This window comes from Ovis canadensis, chromosome 5 (assembly GCF_042477335.2).
Source record: "Ovis canadensis isolate MfBH-ARS-UI-01 breed Bighorn chromosome 5, ARS-UI_OviCan_v2, whole genome shotgun sequence".
NCBI lineage: Eukaryota > Metazoa > Chordata > Mammalia > Artiodactyla > Bovidae > Ovis > Ovis canadensis.
This window is the reverse complement of record NC_091249.1, coordinates 70,197,771-70,212,119: the sequence shown is the minus strand read 5'-3', so window position 1 is coordinate 70,212,119 and position 14,349 is coordinate 70,197,771. Positions and strand designations below refer to the sequence as shown.

The 14,349-nt window shown below is 34.6% G+C and overlaps 1 protein-coding gene across 4 annotated transcripts in view; it reads right to left on the bottom strand.

Moving 5' to 3' along the window:
- Nucleotides 1–14,349, bottom strand: part of RBM27 (RNA binding motif protein 27) — a 59,410-nt gene that overhangs the window by 9,137 nt on the left and 35,924 nt on the right. For all 4 annotated transcript variants that reach the window (XM_069592330.1, XM_069592332.1, XM_069592331.1 and 1 more), the window contains 9 exons: nt 12,553–12,697; nt 11,993–12,146; nt 9,264–9,560; nt 7,801–7,941; nt 3,610–3,729; nt 2,650–2,724; nt 2,342–2,506; nt 682–786; nt 380–571 (listed from right to left, as the gene is read on the bottom strand). In XM_069592330.1, coding sequence (XP_069448431.1) covers nt 380–571; nt 682–786; nt 2,342–2,506; nt 2,650–2,724; nt 3,610–3,729; nt 7,801–7,941; nt 9,264–9,560; nt 11,993–12,146; nt 12,553–12,697 — 1,394 coding nt within the window. The remainder of the gene's footprint in view (nt 1–379; nt 572–681; nt 787–2,341; nt 2,507–2,649; nt 2,725–3,609; nt 3,730–7,800; nt 7,942–9,263; nt 9,561–11,992; nt 12,147–12,552; nt 12,698–14,349) is intronic.

Below are 14,349 nucleotides of genomic sequence, written 5' to 3'. Positions count from 1 at the left end.
GTATATAGAATATAACCAAGCATGACACTTCTAACAAATTTTTCCTTTGGATTTCATCTCCATCCCAGACTATTTTCATTTATTGGTACCTGGAAAGCCATGTAAACACCTAGTAAAAGATGTAATAAACCCTAATGCAAAAATCAAATATACCTTTGGAACAACTTTTGTCACTACAAATGCATTTATGTGAAATATTATGGAATATAGCATGAGCTACTTCTTGACCTTCAAATATATTAACAGGAATGTGCTAATATCCATGATTTTACAATTTAATTTTCTAATCTATAAAACATTTGACATTTATACAGAAGGCAGCAAGGAAATGCTGAATACAATGATTTTATAGTTAGCACTTACTACTTTAAAAACTTACTGAAAAATGCTGAAGTAAGTCATCTTTCTCCTCCTCCATGAAGCCCCCAACTGTGAGTGCTTTGGGGCGGTGGTCCACCACCATGTGATTTAGTGAACCCCTTCCTCTCCCTCCACGGCCTCGGCCTCTCCCTCGACCTTGAGAGGACATCGTCTTTCCTCGACCCACAGGTAAAATACCTAATCGTGCAGCCTGAATAACAAAAGATAGAATATAATATATAATGTTGGACTAAACCTTGGAAGAGAGGGAAATTATTTTTTGAGATGTTAACTGTAATAGGTAACTCCTCTTAATCTCACCTCAACCTGTAACTGATTGAGTTTTTTCCGTAACTCTGTTGTATCTTCTCCTGAGGACAGTCTCTTGTGAAGGTCCAGTTCAGTATCTAATAGTTCTTTTTGGGCCTGTGGAAAAATTAAGAGTAAAAATGTATTTTTTAGACAACTTATAAAATCTTGTTCAGAATATTACACTTTTAGAATGACACAGATCTCTTCTGGGTAAATGTGAAAGCATGAAATCTCTTCTGGGTGTTTTAAGGAAAGTTAACTTGACAGAAATAATACTGAAAACATGTAGAGTATAATGTTATCAGTAATAACAATAAAAAGTATTACTGCTTAATAAGCAAGTAGTAGTACAATATGCTTAAGATGGCCTAAAAATCAGACACTGGAAACAGTCACCCGAGATGAGGGAGCTGAGAATGATTATCACATAAAAAAGCATCATAACTGAAACACAATGGTGCAAAATAAATTATATAGTAAAAATTCACTAATAATACAAATAAACAGTTATAATCATTGCTTTCAGATCTGAACCCTGTAACTATTGCCACTCTTTTTCTTTTTTAAAGGAACAAATTATCAGTCTTTAGCTGGTGTGACTTTGAGAGATTTTCTTCCACCATATTCTCTTCAATTTCTAAAATTAAATGTTCTTTCCATAATTGGGGAAGCTTCAATTAAAAATAACATTTTTATTACATATTTTAAAAGCAAAAGCAGTCTTTTTTTGATCATAAGTTAATATTTTAAACAAAATTTTATTGGATTATATAGTTGATTGACAATGTGTAAAATATAACCTTAAAGAAACACTTTACATTCTTTTACTAACAGAAAACCACAATTTCAAATGCAATATAATACTGTATATAAAAATTTACATTCTATATATCTGACAAATTTATTCCCAGTTCTCAAGTGAAGTGAAGTCACTCAGTTGTGTCTGACTTTTTGCAACCCTATGGACTGTAGCCTACCAGGCTCCTTAGTCCATGGAATTTTCCAGGCAAGAGTATTAGAGTGAGTGGGTTGCCATTTCCTTCTCCAGGGGATCTTCCCGACTCAGGGACTGAACCCAGATCTCCCGCACTGCAGGTAGACACTTTACCATCTGAGCCACCAGGGAAGCCCTCTAATTCTCAAAGGGCTGCAGATTTATCTAAAATCCTACTACAGACCTGTAGAATAATGATAGAACCTCAGTGTAAAAGCAAACATTCTGCTACAGTAAGGAAACAAATAGAAATTAACAAAATTAGACTTAAATAGATCTAGAACTTTTGACTATTGTTTTCAATAAAAAGTCATACTTTTACCCACACTAAAGTCAATGCTATCTTCTGACTATTAAAAGAGATGGTGTATTACAACGTAATTGAAGAATTATGGAAAGAATTGATGAAAAGAGGAAATGTCTCTTTCCTTGTCATCACTCTAGCAGTTACAACCTCAGCATGAAGAACAAAAAAATTTCAGTTAAAAATATATCTTTGTTGAAACTGGGTAGTATCTGTTCTTTCAAAGGGAGTACATAGCATTTACAGAAATATTTAAAAAAAATTGTTGCTAGTGTCTCACACTAGTTACTTAAGGTTCCACTGTACTTTCAAAAGTGCCAAGCACACCACAAATGTTCAATAAGCCTATACCGAAAGAAAGATGCAATTACCTCTGTTTTTGTCTTTACTTTAGATGGTGTGGAGACTGCAGAAGATGTTTTTAACTCATCTTTCAATTGTGAGATCTTTTCTCCAAGCTCTTTCAAAGTCTTCATTATATTTGCTCTCTCTTCTGGTTTCATGTTTTTGTTTTTTTCTAGCTTGGATATTAACATCTATAAAATAAACAACAAAAAAAAGTGAAACTATGCTTAGTAAACTCTAATACAAATAACCTTGAAAATTTTGGGGGAAATATCTTTGGAAAATCCATTCTGTACATCAATTCCAGCAAGCAAATAATGAATGTTTGTCTTACCTTTTGGCATTCTATTTGTTTTTCTAACATTTCTTGCCTCTTTTTCCTCATATCTTGTTGTAGCTTCATTGCTTCCTGTATGAACAGGTAAGTTTCTCATTACTAATTTTTTCCTTACAAGTTTGCCAATAATACATAAGGCTACTATAATCTCAACTCATCTCCCCTGAGTCATCCCTTACACAAGGCAGCTCTTCCTCCTAATCAAAAAATAGCTGACCAGATATGAAACCTTTAAACCTATTTTCCCAACACTTCCAATATAAAAGAGTTTACATTTATAATTATACTTTAATATTTCAAATACTGAACATAAATTAGCTGTATCTATGAGGTTTATTCACTTAAAAGACCTGAATGCATATGTAAAGAAAAACAAGAGCTGTTTTTACCTCCCCATGTAATAAGTCAAATATTTATTTTTGAAGTTTAAAGTCTAAAAATGTGAGATGCAGCTCTAGGTTAGAAATGATAGCAAAATCTATCTGGAAAATGTCATCTCTGACCCCTCTGTTAATTGAATCTCTAATTATACTAATATATAAACATCTATTTTATTTGAAAAACTATGTGAGTTTAAATCTAAGATGATAATTGTTATACTTCATGTGAAACATTATCTAGTGTACAAAGCCAGAAAGAAATTAAGAGAAAATAATGAAATAAAAATATCTGTTTCTCGCCCTTCTCTCTCCCTTGCAGGAAAAAAAGAAAAAAAAAGGTCAACTCACTCAGTGTCTTTAATTTTTATATAGAAAAAAAAATTCTTTCCTTGTGCTTGATGTAGCTACTAAGGCAACTAACTGCAAAACATTTTTCAAGTATACAATGCATCAAGCAGCAGTTAAATAAACATAAGTAGTTCCATAACAACATTGAATTGTTCAAGTTATTAATACAATCACTTAAGAATTCAATAGATCCTTTCCTTTTGAAGAGAAGAAAAATCAGGATTGTTACCTGCTTCTTTTTAAGAACTTCTTGGACATCATGAGATTTTGATCCTGAACAAAGTTTTGAAGGTGTCTTTAAGTTTGAGGAGCTATAAATCATTTTTGGATGGCCTGGAGTTGAAAATATCTAGGAAACAGAAATATGATTAAATCTTAGTAATGCCTTAAAATAATTTTTTAAAAAGACTGCATAAAATTTTTTTAAGGAGAAAATTTTGGCTATTTTTACATTTAAAAACTCCATTTATAAAACAAGTTCTTTATACATAAACTCAATTATCATTCAAATACAAAACCTTTTTAGCAATAATGTTGCATTCCTGAATATAAAGAAAAATTTCTTTTCTTTATATTTTTTTAATTGGGAGAATAACAACAACTACTTCTGACATCTAGGAGCCAGACTGCCACTCATAGTTGGGACTCAGTGTTCCCTTGTTAAACATGAACAATTTCATAGTATACTGACTTCAGACAAGGCCACTCTTGTGGATCATGGTGGATCAAGGCAAAAATAAAATCATTCCATGACTGAACACAAAAACACCTGTAAATACTACCCAAACTATAAAATGGCTAAACTCTACCCTGGCTAATATGAATGACTACAGCTTCTTTACCAAATACAGTTTTGGCCTAATTCTGGTCTTCCCTCCTTCTAGGTAAACTTCTTAGGAAACCTGATCATAGCATTACTACTCTTTCTTTTAGCCTTCCCCCAAATTACCTAATACAGCCAATGCTAAAAGAAGCCCATGCTGCTGCTGCTGCTGCTAAGTTGCTTCAGTCGTGTCCAACTCTGTGCAACCCCGTAGATGGCAGCCCATGTTAACACTCTCTAAATGACAGGTTCCATGGTTTCACTGTGTATACTTCCTCACTGAATAATAAACTCAACTTGCTCAACTAAAGATGTGTTTGTGCAGGTCTTTGGTGGGGGTGGGGTGGCTAATGTCATTAAGCTATCTTCCACAAGTGTCAAATAAAAACCCATGTTTCTAATAATCGCAAACCCTCCTAAGAAGTAAGGTTCTTTGCAAATGTTACAACCAACCATAAGATAAGTAGCCAGCTCACAGATCTAATGTTGCAAGCAAAATGGTGTCTGTCTTTACTCTGCTCATCTTGCTATTTAGATTCCTTGATGAACAGATGACTCCAGACAATCTTCCCCTCTTTAAGGCATAGCAGAGCAACATACTATACTATAATCTCTCTGGTCAAGTTTTCCCTAACATACTCCAGTCCTATTTTTACATTAACTTTGAATATATCATATAAGGGACACAGATAAATGTGTATAATACTAAGAAATTATAAACACTTAATATAATACTAAGAAATTTGTAGAAAATTCAATCATGTTGTATATACAAATACAAAACGTCTCTCAATCAAATAACATTTAATTGCTCTAAAAATTACTTTAAATACACAGAAAACTGAAATACTGTAGTAATCTGCACAGATGATGTTCATGTCATTATTATTTATCAAAATAAAAATACCAATAGCTATAATTTACTGAGCACTTATTACATTCTTTTGTGTTTTACCAACAAGAAATTTTTTAACCCCACAGCAACTGAGTTTATTGAAAGGGAAACCAATGCTTGTCAATTAACACAGCTATTAAGAGTCAGTCAGCACTGTGTGACTCCAAAAACTGTAATTGTTTTTGTTTTTCCATCTTTTAGTATCAATGATTTTTCTTTAATAAACAGAAGTACAAATTCATATATATATATAAAATGATGCATCCATAACTAAGCAGCAATGATCAATTTACATTATTTTATGTAAAATAACATTGTTATATTTAAATCCCCAACTATATACTCATAACAAACACCACATATTATTTTATGTTTTTTTGTTTTTTTTTTAATGGCTTCATCATGAGGTACATGGGATCTTAGTTCCCTGAATGAGGGGGTCAAATTCATGCCCCCTGCATTTGACACGTGGAGTCTTAACCACTGAATTGCCAGGGAAGTCCTTGTGAGTATTTCAGTTTTATCTCTAAAAGATAAGGACTCCTTTCTTTTTTACATAAAACCACAATATGATCATCACACTTAAATGGTAACAATTCTTTAAAATCATTAAATATTTACAACTCCAGATTACATTATAATTTTCAAAACATTTTCCCATATTTGAATTAAGATCTACGAAAGTCCAGGAGGAGAAGGGGACGACAGAGGATGAGATGGCTGGATGGCATCACCGATGTGATGGACATGAGTTTGAGTGAACTCTGGGAGTTGGTGGACAGGGAGGCCTGGCGTGCTGTGGTTCATGGGGTTGCAAAGAGTCAGACACAACTGAGCAACTGAACTGAACTGAACTGAAAGTCCATATAGTATAATTGGTTGTATTTCTTTAAAGCCTCCTCTAATTCTGTTTCCCTCTCCATATTTTTCCTTTAATAAAAACATTTATTTGGCTCTGCTGGGTCTTAGTTGCAGCACGTGGAATCTAGTTACTTGACCTTGGATCAAACCTGGGCCCCCTGCCCTGGAAGTGTGACGTCTTAGCCACTGGACCACCAGGGAAGTCCCTCCATATCATTGTACATCACTTGTTGAAGAGACCAGGTCACTCGTCCTGCTGTATTCACCAAGGGATTCTGTGGTATCCTTTAAAATGTTTCTCTGACCTCTGAATTTCCTTTAAATTGGTAAAGAGTTCTAGAGTCTTAATCATACTTTTTCACTTTTTGAAAGGATGCTAGTAATCTTTGAGAAATTCTTTGCTTTCTGGTTTGACAAAATACTCTAGGGCTCATCTGGAACACTGTCAGCCCCATATTTGGGAACAGACATTTCTTCAAGGATCTCTGGTTCCTTTCAATGCTGGGGACAGGAGTGTCAGGGTCATTACCATCAGGCTGAGTTATTGTTTCTAGATCTTTTTAGTGGACAGAATTGAGATGTTCTGGAGGTTTTTAAAGTTGTCTAGTTTCCTCTATCCTTGCCGTAACCACCAAGATTTAAGTTACATGGATTACTTTTGTTCTTTTTTCTATTATAAACAAATACTTACATGTGTTCACTGCCCCTACTTTCTAACAATGGCTGACCACATTTTTTGTTCCATTTTATTTCCTTTATTTAATGTATCCTGATAATCAACTCATGGTATATATAAAGATACTCCTCATTTCTCTGCAAAGTTACACATATGCTTTTGGGTGGATGTACTACATTTTTAGTAACCTACTGCCTACTGATTGATATTTGGACTGTTTCCAGTCTTTCACTATTGAACAGTCTATGTTTCCTAGTCTTGCTCATACGTCTTTTCATAGTTTGACAAGTACCTCTTTGGCATAGATCCTTAGAGGGATTATTGGTTTAGAGTAAATGCATACATAATTTTACAGCATAATACATAGACAATGCCAAATTTCAAGGGGGTTGTACCATTTAGCATCTCTGTCAGCATATAAATTTCAGATCCTGGTAGAAATTACCATGGTTTATTAGGTAATTTTAAAAATGGATCTAATTTTTTTTTTCCATCAGGCTATCCAGTCATGCTAATACCATTTACCAAAAGCCCATACATTCCTCACTGATCTCAGATAATGTGTTAGCATATAATATATCCCTATTCTTAAGTCTATAAATCTCAGTCTCAGATTTTGTTTTAGTGCTCTCTCATGTGCCAGTATCAAATTGTTTGAATTGTACAGACTTCACAGTGTTTTTAATATCAAGGAGAGCTATCCCCACTTGTTCTTTTTTAGTTTTCCTAGCTCTCTTGGGAAAAAAACAATCACCATTCTAGAGAGTAGTCATACAGATATATTTTCAAAAGCAAAGGAAACTAGTTAAAAACATATTTCAAAATTTGATTTTTCAATTATGACTGAATCCCCTTCATGATGTTAATTAAACATGACAAATGATTAAAGAAATGGATTAATAAAGAGATCTATTAATAAATGGCTAAAATTCTCAAATTCCCACTTAGCTTTGAATAGAAAAAGAAAATTTAACTAGCAAATTTCTGGCTGAATCACTGAAATTTACGGGAAGTTGACCAGCCAAATTTAAGATTAGCTGTCACCACTATCTTGATTGAGGAACTAAAACATTACAAATCTGGGTGATAATCAATTTGTTAATTTCTTTGTGCCACTGAACAACTCCAATTCTAAATATATTGAAAGGTTCACAGAAATGTATACCTGGCAATCATCTCCAGCAGCACCTGACTGATTCAACAAGTGTGCTGCATCACTCTGGTTACCACTGGCATGTCCAAGACGATGCTTCACAGGAACTTTATTAAGAACATATGCCCCTGATGTCTGCGGTTTGCTCATCATCTGCATATACAAAATAAATACATTTGTGGCAGAAGTTTTTTTTTTTTTCAGAAGTTTTTTAGATGTCTAGGAATGATACAAATTTAGGACAGTGATTACCCTGGGGAGGAAGACACAGGAATGTGAAGGTAGAGTGCTTCTATTATTTATAAAGTATTTTTTTTAAGTGAAGAGGTAGACATACAAATGACTGTTATTATCCATACTCTTTTGGATGTCTGAAATATATCACAATGTAATTCAAATATATGTGTATGTACACTCACAAATAAAATTAGTAATTTTTCAATGTTCCCTTCAATTATGTAATGCTGAAAGACTTATGGGTTTTGACAGTTTAATAGGAGTAACTGTGATAGGAGCACCCTAAAAACATAACACAATCTAAGGCTGCATTAATAGCACGGGGTCTAATGGATCACAGAGGTGACTGTATTACTTTTATACACCATTTAGCCAACACCTAGGGAAAGCCTTTACCTTCAGGACCTAACAGGAAATGGGATACAGACAAAAGAAATGCAAACTTAACTGCAAATAAACAGGATGGTGAATGGAGTTAATACTAGGTCCTGTTAAGGAACACGCTTCTTATTCTGAGTATATTTAATTCAAACAAAAGAATGCCTAGGAGATTACCAATATCATCAATATCTGAATAGTTCCATTGCAGGGTGATTTGCTCTTTCCTTCGTTCATCTATTCATTCAAATGTGTTTAGAGCACTATGTGCCAGGCCTTGTTTTAGGCACCAGGGATAGAACAAATAAAACAGACAAAATCCCAGTCTCCTGGGCTCCCATTTCAGTTTTAAAAGAAACAGAATATTTCTATATGAGAAACAACAGGACAAGAGGGTGGGTATAAGAGTGATTGATTCTAACACAAAACAAAGAAGTTGTTCTAGATTCAGAGTTGTTCAGTGGTGGATGGTTATCGTAACTGAGTGCTGAGAAGAAGGTATTTCTTAAACATGAAGATTTATGGGCCTTGTATCTAGAGACTGACCCTGTAGATCTGAGAAGGTAATACCCAAAAATGTGCACCCAGGTAAGTGATTCTAGCACAGTGCTTCTCAAACTTCAAGATACCTAAAAATCATATGGACAGCCTATTAAAACAGATTACTGAGCCCTACCCATTCAATAAGTTGAGGTGAAGCCCAAAATTACATGTCTAATGAGCTCCTAGGAGATCAATGCTGCTGGCCTACAAACCAAACTGACTGGCTCTGATGTAGAAGACCAAAGACATCAAATCGAGAAACAATGATCTAGAAGACGACCTAAAGGACCTTTAATTCCCTGTGAACCCCAGATTACCTTCTGAATGCCTCCATGTACTGATGAGGGAGGAGACTGGGCCACCAGCACCTGCTGCTGATGAAGGTGCTGCGGCAGGTGATGGTGCTGCTGTGACAGATGACTAAGTGTTTGTTGTTGTTGCAGGAGCAGCTGTGTTGGAGACTGTAGTGCTGGTTGCTCGTTATTTTCCCTGTGCCACAGGACTCGAATGAACCGGTTGTTTAGAACTGCTTCCGTACTAGAAATGGCTTTTCTGGCCTCTTCATTAGTAAGATATTGGATGAGGGCTGCTTCTGGATCTCCCTTAAAAGCAACCTATTAGAAAAAACAACAGCAACAACAAAACACAGAAATGAATGATTATAGGCAAGTAAATAAATAAATTACTGATAAAGAATTCAAAAGCAGAAAACAGCCTGCTGAAATCCATTGTGAAGTATATGTAAATAAAAACAGTTATCTCTTAAGGTAACATATGTATTTCAATATTATATAAAAGGAATACTAGATTATTTAATAATCCTAGTGATGTTACATACCACTTGGGAAAAGATATAAGAATTCCTTCCTGATATCTTACATCCAAATAAACTCCAGAGACAGAAAATGTTTTACAATAAACAAACAAAACAACCCACAAAAACCCAGGGAGAAGAAGTGAACATCTGTATACTCTGAAGGTCTGGAAAGCCTTTTTACAACACATCTATAAATGCAGGACCATAAAGACAAACAGCAGATTTGACCAAATAAAATCTTAAACCACTGTCAGTCCAAACAAGCCAAAAACAAAACAAATGACAAAATGAGAAAGTAATTTTAATATATATGACAAGCAAAGGTTTGGAAAAGCATTATTATACTGCCTTCACTTAAAAAAATGAGCAAAGACAGTGGATAGGTAAATGCAAAAGTATTGCAAATGGTGTATATAAATTAGAGTCTACCTAGGAATAAAAACAAAGCAAATTCAAGTAAGTACGATTTTTCACTTATGAAACTGGTCTAAAAATTTTTAATGGATATGTATTATAGTTTTGATGAGGCCTCATAAATTGCATTTGGGAGTACCAATTTGGCTGTTCAAATAAAAAGTTTTAAAATTTCCTTAATTTCAGCAACGTTTTAAAAATAAAAACACTTATCCAAAAGGGGCCTTACCATAGAACTGTTTCTATTTAAAAAAAAAAACATGTAAATTTCCCCAGAGAATAGGGGAAATTCATATAAATTATGGCCTACTGCTATGGACTGAATTATGTCCTCACTAAATTCATACATTGAAGCCCTAACCCCCAATGTGACTGCATCTGGACACAGGGCTTTTAGGAGGTAAACAAGGTTAAATGATATCAAAGGGATAGGACCCTAATCAGACAGGACGGGTGAACTTACAGGAAGAGATCTCTCTGTCTCTTACCCTCCCTCTCTTTCCAACATGTAAGCACACAGCAAGAAGATGCCATCTGCCAGCCAGGATCCATATAGGCTAGTATCTTGGGTTCCAGACTATGGTATTTGTTATAACAACCCAAGCAGACTAACATACTCATCTACATTAAGCTACCTACTTTTTCTAAATGCCATAAAGAATAATGACCTAGGAACAATTTAAGAGAAAAAGGTAGTTAGAAATAGGTAAATTATATTTTGATTTGATGGCAACACTAAGTAAACTGGCTGAAATATCAATTTAAACATATCTTCTACTATATTACCCTCAATTACAGGATAACACTCAACCATCAAATTGGTAAATTCAAAAAATTAGCAAGCACATAGCAAAACATAAAAGCTATGATTTACCTGATGTTAAATTTTAGTATCTAAAATTCTCACAATTAGAACCATACTTAATCAATTAATATTTCACAAAAGCCAGTTCAGTAGACAAAAATACAATCTTAGAAACTACCAAAAGCTCACTACCTAGTTAGAATACTGCTGCTAAGTCACTTCAGTCGTGCCCGACTCTGTGCGACCCCATAGATGGCAGCCCACCAGGCTCTCCCGGCCCTGGGATTCTCTAGGCAAGAACACTGGAGTGGGTTGCCATTTCCTTCTCCAATGCATGAAAGTGAAAAGTGAAAGTGAAGTCACTCAGTCGTATCCGACTCTTAGCGACCCCATGGACTGCAGCCTACCAGGCTCCTCCATCCATGGGATTACCTAAAGCAGGTAAAAAAAGTCATATGTCCAGACATAAAACTACGAACAAAGATACAATAACCAGCCCAATGTCTTTCAGGAAGAGGTTCAGAAAGAAACCAAATGAATTCAGGAGACAAATTCAGCACAATTTCAACGCAAAGTTGAGCATACAAATACATGGTGGGATTTAAAACACATAGCAGAGATGATCAAACTAATCACTGATTTGTTTAAGCAAAAGTGAGCTGTTTCCAAAGATACACTATGGTCTAGTGGTTAAGAATCTGCCTGCCAATGCAGGGAACACGAGTTCGATTCCTGGTCCAGTAAGACCCATATGCCACACAGCAACTAACCCCATGCACCGTAACTATTAAGCCCAGGTGCCACAACTATTGAAGCCCATGTACCTAGAGCCTGTGCTTCATAACAAGAGAAGCCACCACAATGAGAAGCCTGCACACTGCAACAAAGAGACCTGCAGCAACAAGAGAAAGCCCCCACACAGCAACGAAGACCCAGTACAGCCAAAAAGAAAGAAATCTCTAAGAAAATACATTATATATATGGATTCTCACCAAAATAGCCACACCCACCTGGATATTAACAATAGTTCCAAATTTGCTGAAGTGTTCATTGAGCTTGGTAATGTTATTCAATTCCTGAGGGATTTTCTTGACTTCTAATTTGGTGTTTGTATACTGATTCTTTCTCAAGAATCCTGGTTTATTCTGATTGTTATTCCCTTGTCTGAAAGGAATATTAACAGATCTTAGTTAATTCTCCTACATTATGCCCTAGGCAAGAGATATTTACATTTATTCAAGTGTCCTCTATAAGCACTTAACATCCTTCAGATATTAGTAGGTAACTTTCACATTATCGTTATTACATAAGAGAACAGGTGCAAAGAAAGACTGATGTCTCAATAATTATAAAACTGGGCTAGGCCTAGAAATTATTAACATCTGTTATCAATATTCTGTTGATTTTTTAACATATAAGACATACTAATGATGCCTCTGGGAACCTTAGCTTTGATACACATAGAATGAAAATTAATAATTAATGACAACTCTTAATTCTACAAATTTACTCATGCAAGCAAAAAGCCAAAAACATCAATTAGATGTTACTAATAAGCAAATTCTCTTACTTTCCCAACCAAGGTTTCTTTGTGAGTGGCCCTTCCAAACCACTCATAGCTCTTTTCCGGCTATCAGGTTCAAGAACTACTCGGGTTATATTACTATTAATTGAAACAGGAACCGGTGGTTCAGTCTGGATGACGATGTTAGCAGCTGTTGACAACAAAAATTAACATTACTGGCAATGCATTATATTTGGGGAATTTCAAATGATTAAAATATTTAGTCCAAAAGTTAAAAATCACTGTGAATAGTACCTAATACTACCACTTCCTTTTCAGAAATGTTTAACAGTAAGAATAAATTATCAATTGCCTCCCTTTCCTCCTTTTTAAAGATACAATATGCATGTTTAAAAAGTCCTAGCCAACTTTAATGACTGAGTCAAGCTAGGATCATGAATGGAAAGGGAAAAAAAAATCAGTGTAACAGTGTTGCAGAATGAGATACTTAACCTCATGCCGAAGTACCACTCTACAAATTATTTACTTTGCAACAGAGAGCTAAACAATTACTGCTTTAGGTAAGTGATCAAATTTATTAGACCATAAACAGAGTGGAATATTTATCTCCTTACATGATTCAACAAGAGGTTCACATGGATAGGATACTACTATGAAATTACGATTTTCTTATGTGTGGCAATATTGTGCTTACATAGTACTGTGTCTTTTTCTCAGATGTAGACTAATCTCCAAAATTTACTTTCAAGAGATTCAAGAAAAGAAATGTAAAGGGAGAGGGGAGGAAGGGAGAGAGGAGTGCAAACAACTGAGCATTCATGCCCAAAGCTGACAAAACGTGAACAACTGGTTAATCTAAGTGAAAGTATCTAGGTGCTTATCGCACTTCTCATTTGTAGCTTCAAAATTATTCAAACTTAAAAGCTGAAAGGAAAATTCAAAGCTAATATTATAAATTAACACATTTCATTCACAGTAGTTAGGACTAATAAAATATTGGGTTGGTCATAAAGTTCGTTTGGGTTTTTCCATAAGATATTATGGAAAATCCCAAACAAACTTTCGCCAACCCAACACTGTATTAATACACTGACCTTACAACAGGTCGTCAGTAGAAAGAGGTGTGCTGAACAAAAAAAGCAAATACCAACACAAAACTACACATGTTACATTCTGAGTATTCTTCATGACTTTTAGCAACTCCACCAAAAGTAAAATTAATAGCAAAGAGTAACAACTGTGGGGCTGAAACCATATCTTCCCACTAATTTGGTAACAATATATGCATTATAGCACAGAAAGAAAGAGCCTATTCTTTGGAATTAGATTAATGAGCTAATTAATCTAGCCTCTCTTAGTTGGCCTGAGTGTCTTTAACTGTAAAAAGAGAGTAAAAATATTAATAGTACCTCATTTAAGGAGTTGGTGGTAAGATACATGAGAGATAATAATATATTAAAAAGCATTTGGTTTAGTCTTGTAGAGTTAACCTGTAGTGGCAATAATACTATTAATGGAAGTAAAGAACAGTAAACAGAATCAGGATAAGAAGGTAAGAACAGAAAAATGTCTACCAGATAATTAAATTAGGAAAATATGAGGATGGCCCATGGGCAATCATTCAAATTGAAGTTAAATACCAGAAATCTGACTATAATAAGTAAGAAACTGGAATCTCATCAAATTCTTTAACCAAATTTGTTTTGAGTGGAGATATTAACCCATATTAAAAGCAATACTTACATTTAATCTTTTAAGATTTGTGGTTATACTTTATAAAAGTCCTAACATACGGTTATAATCATGAATACTAACAAGAGTCAAAGAATAATTTTATGACAG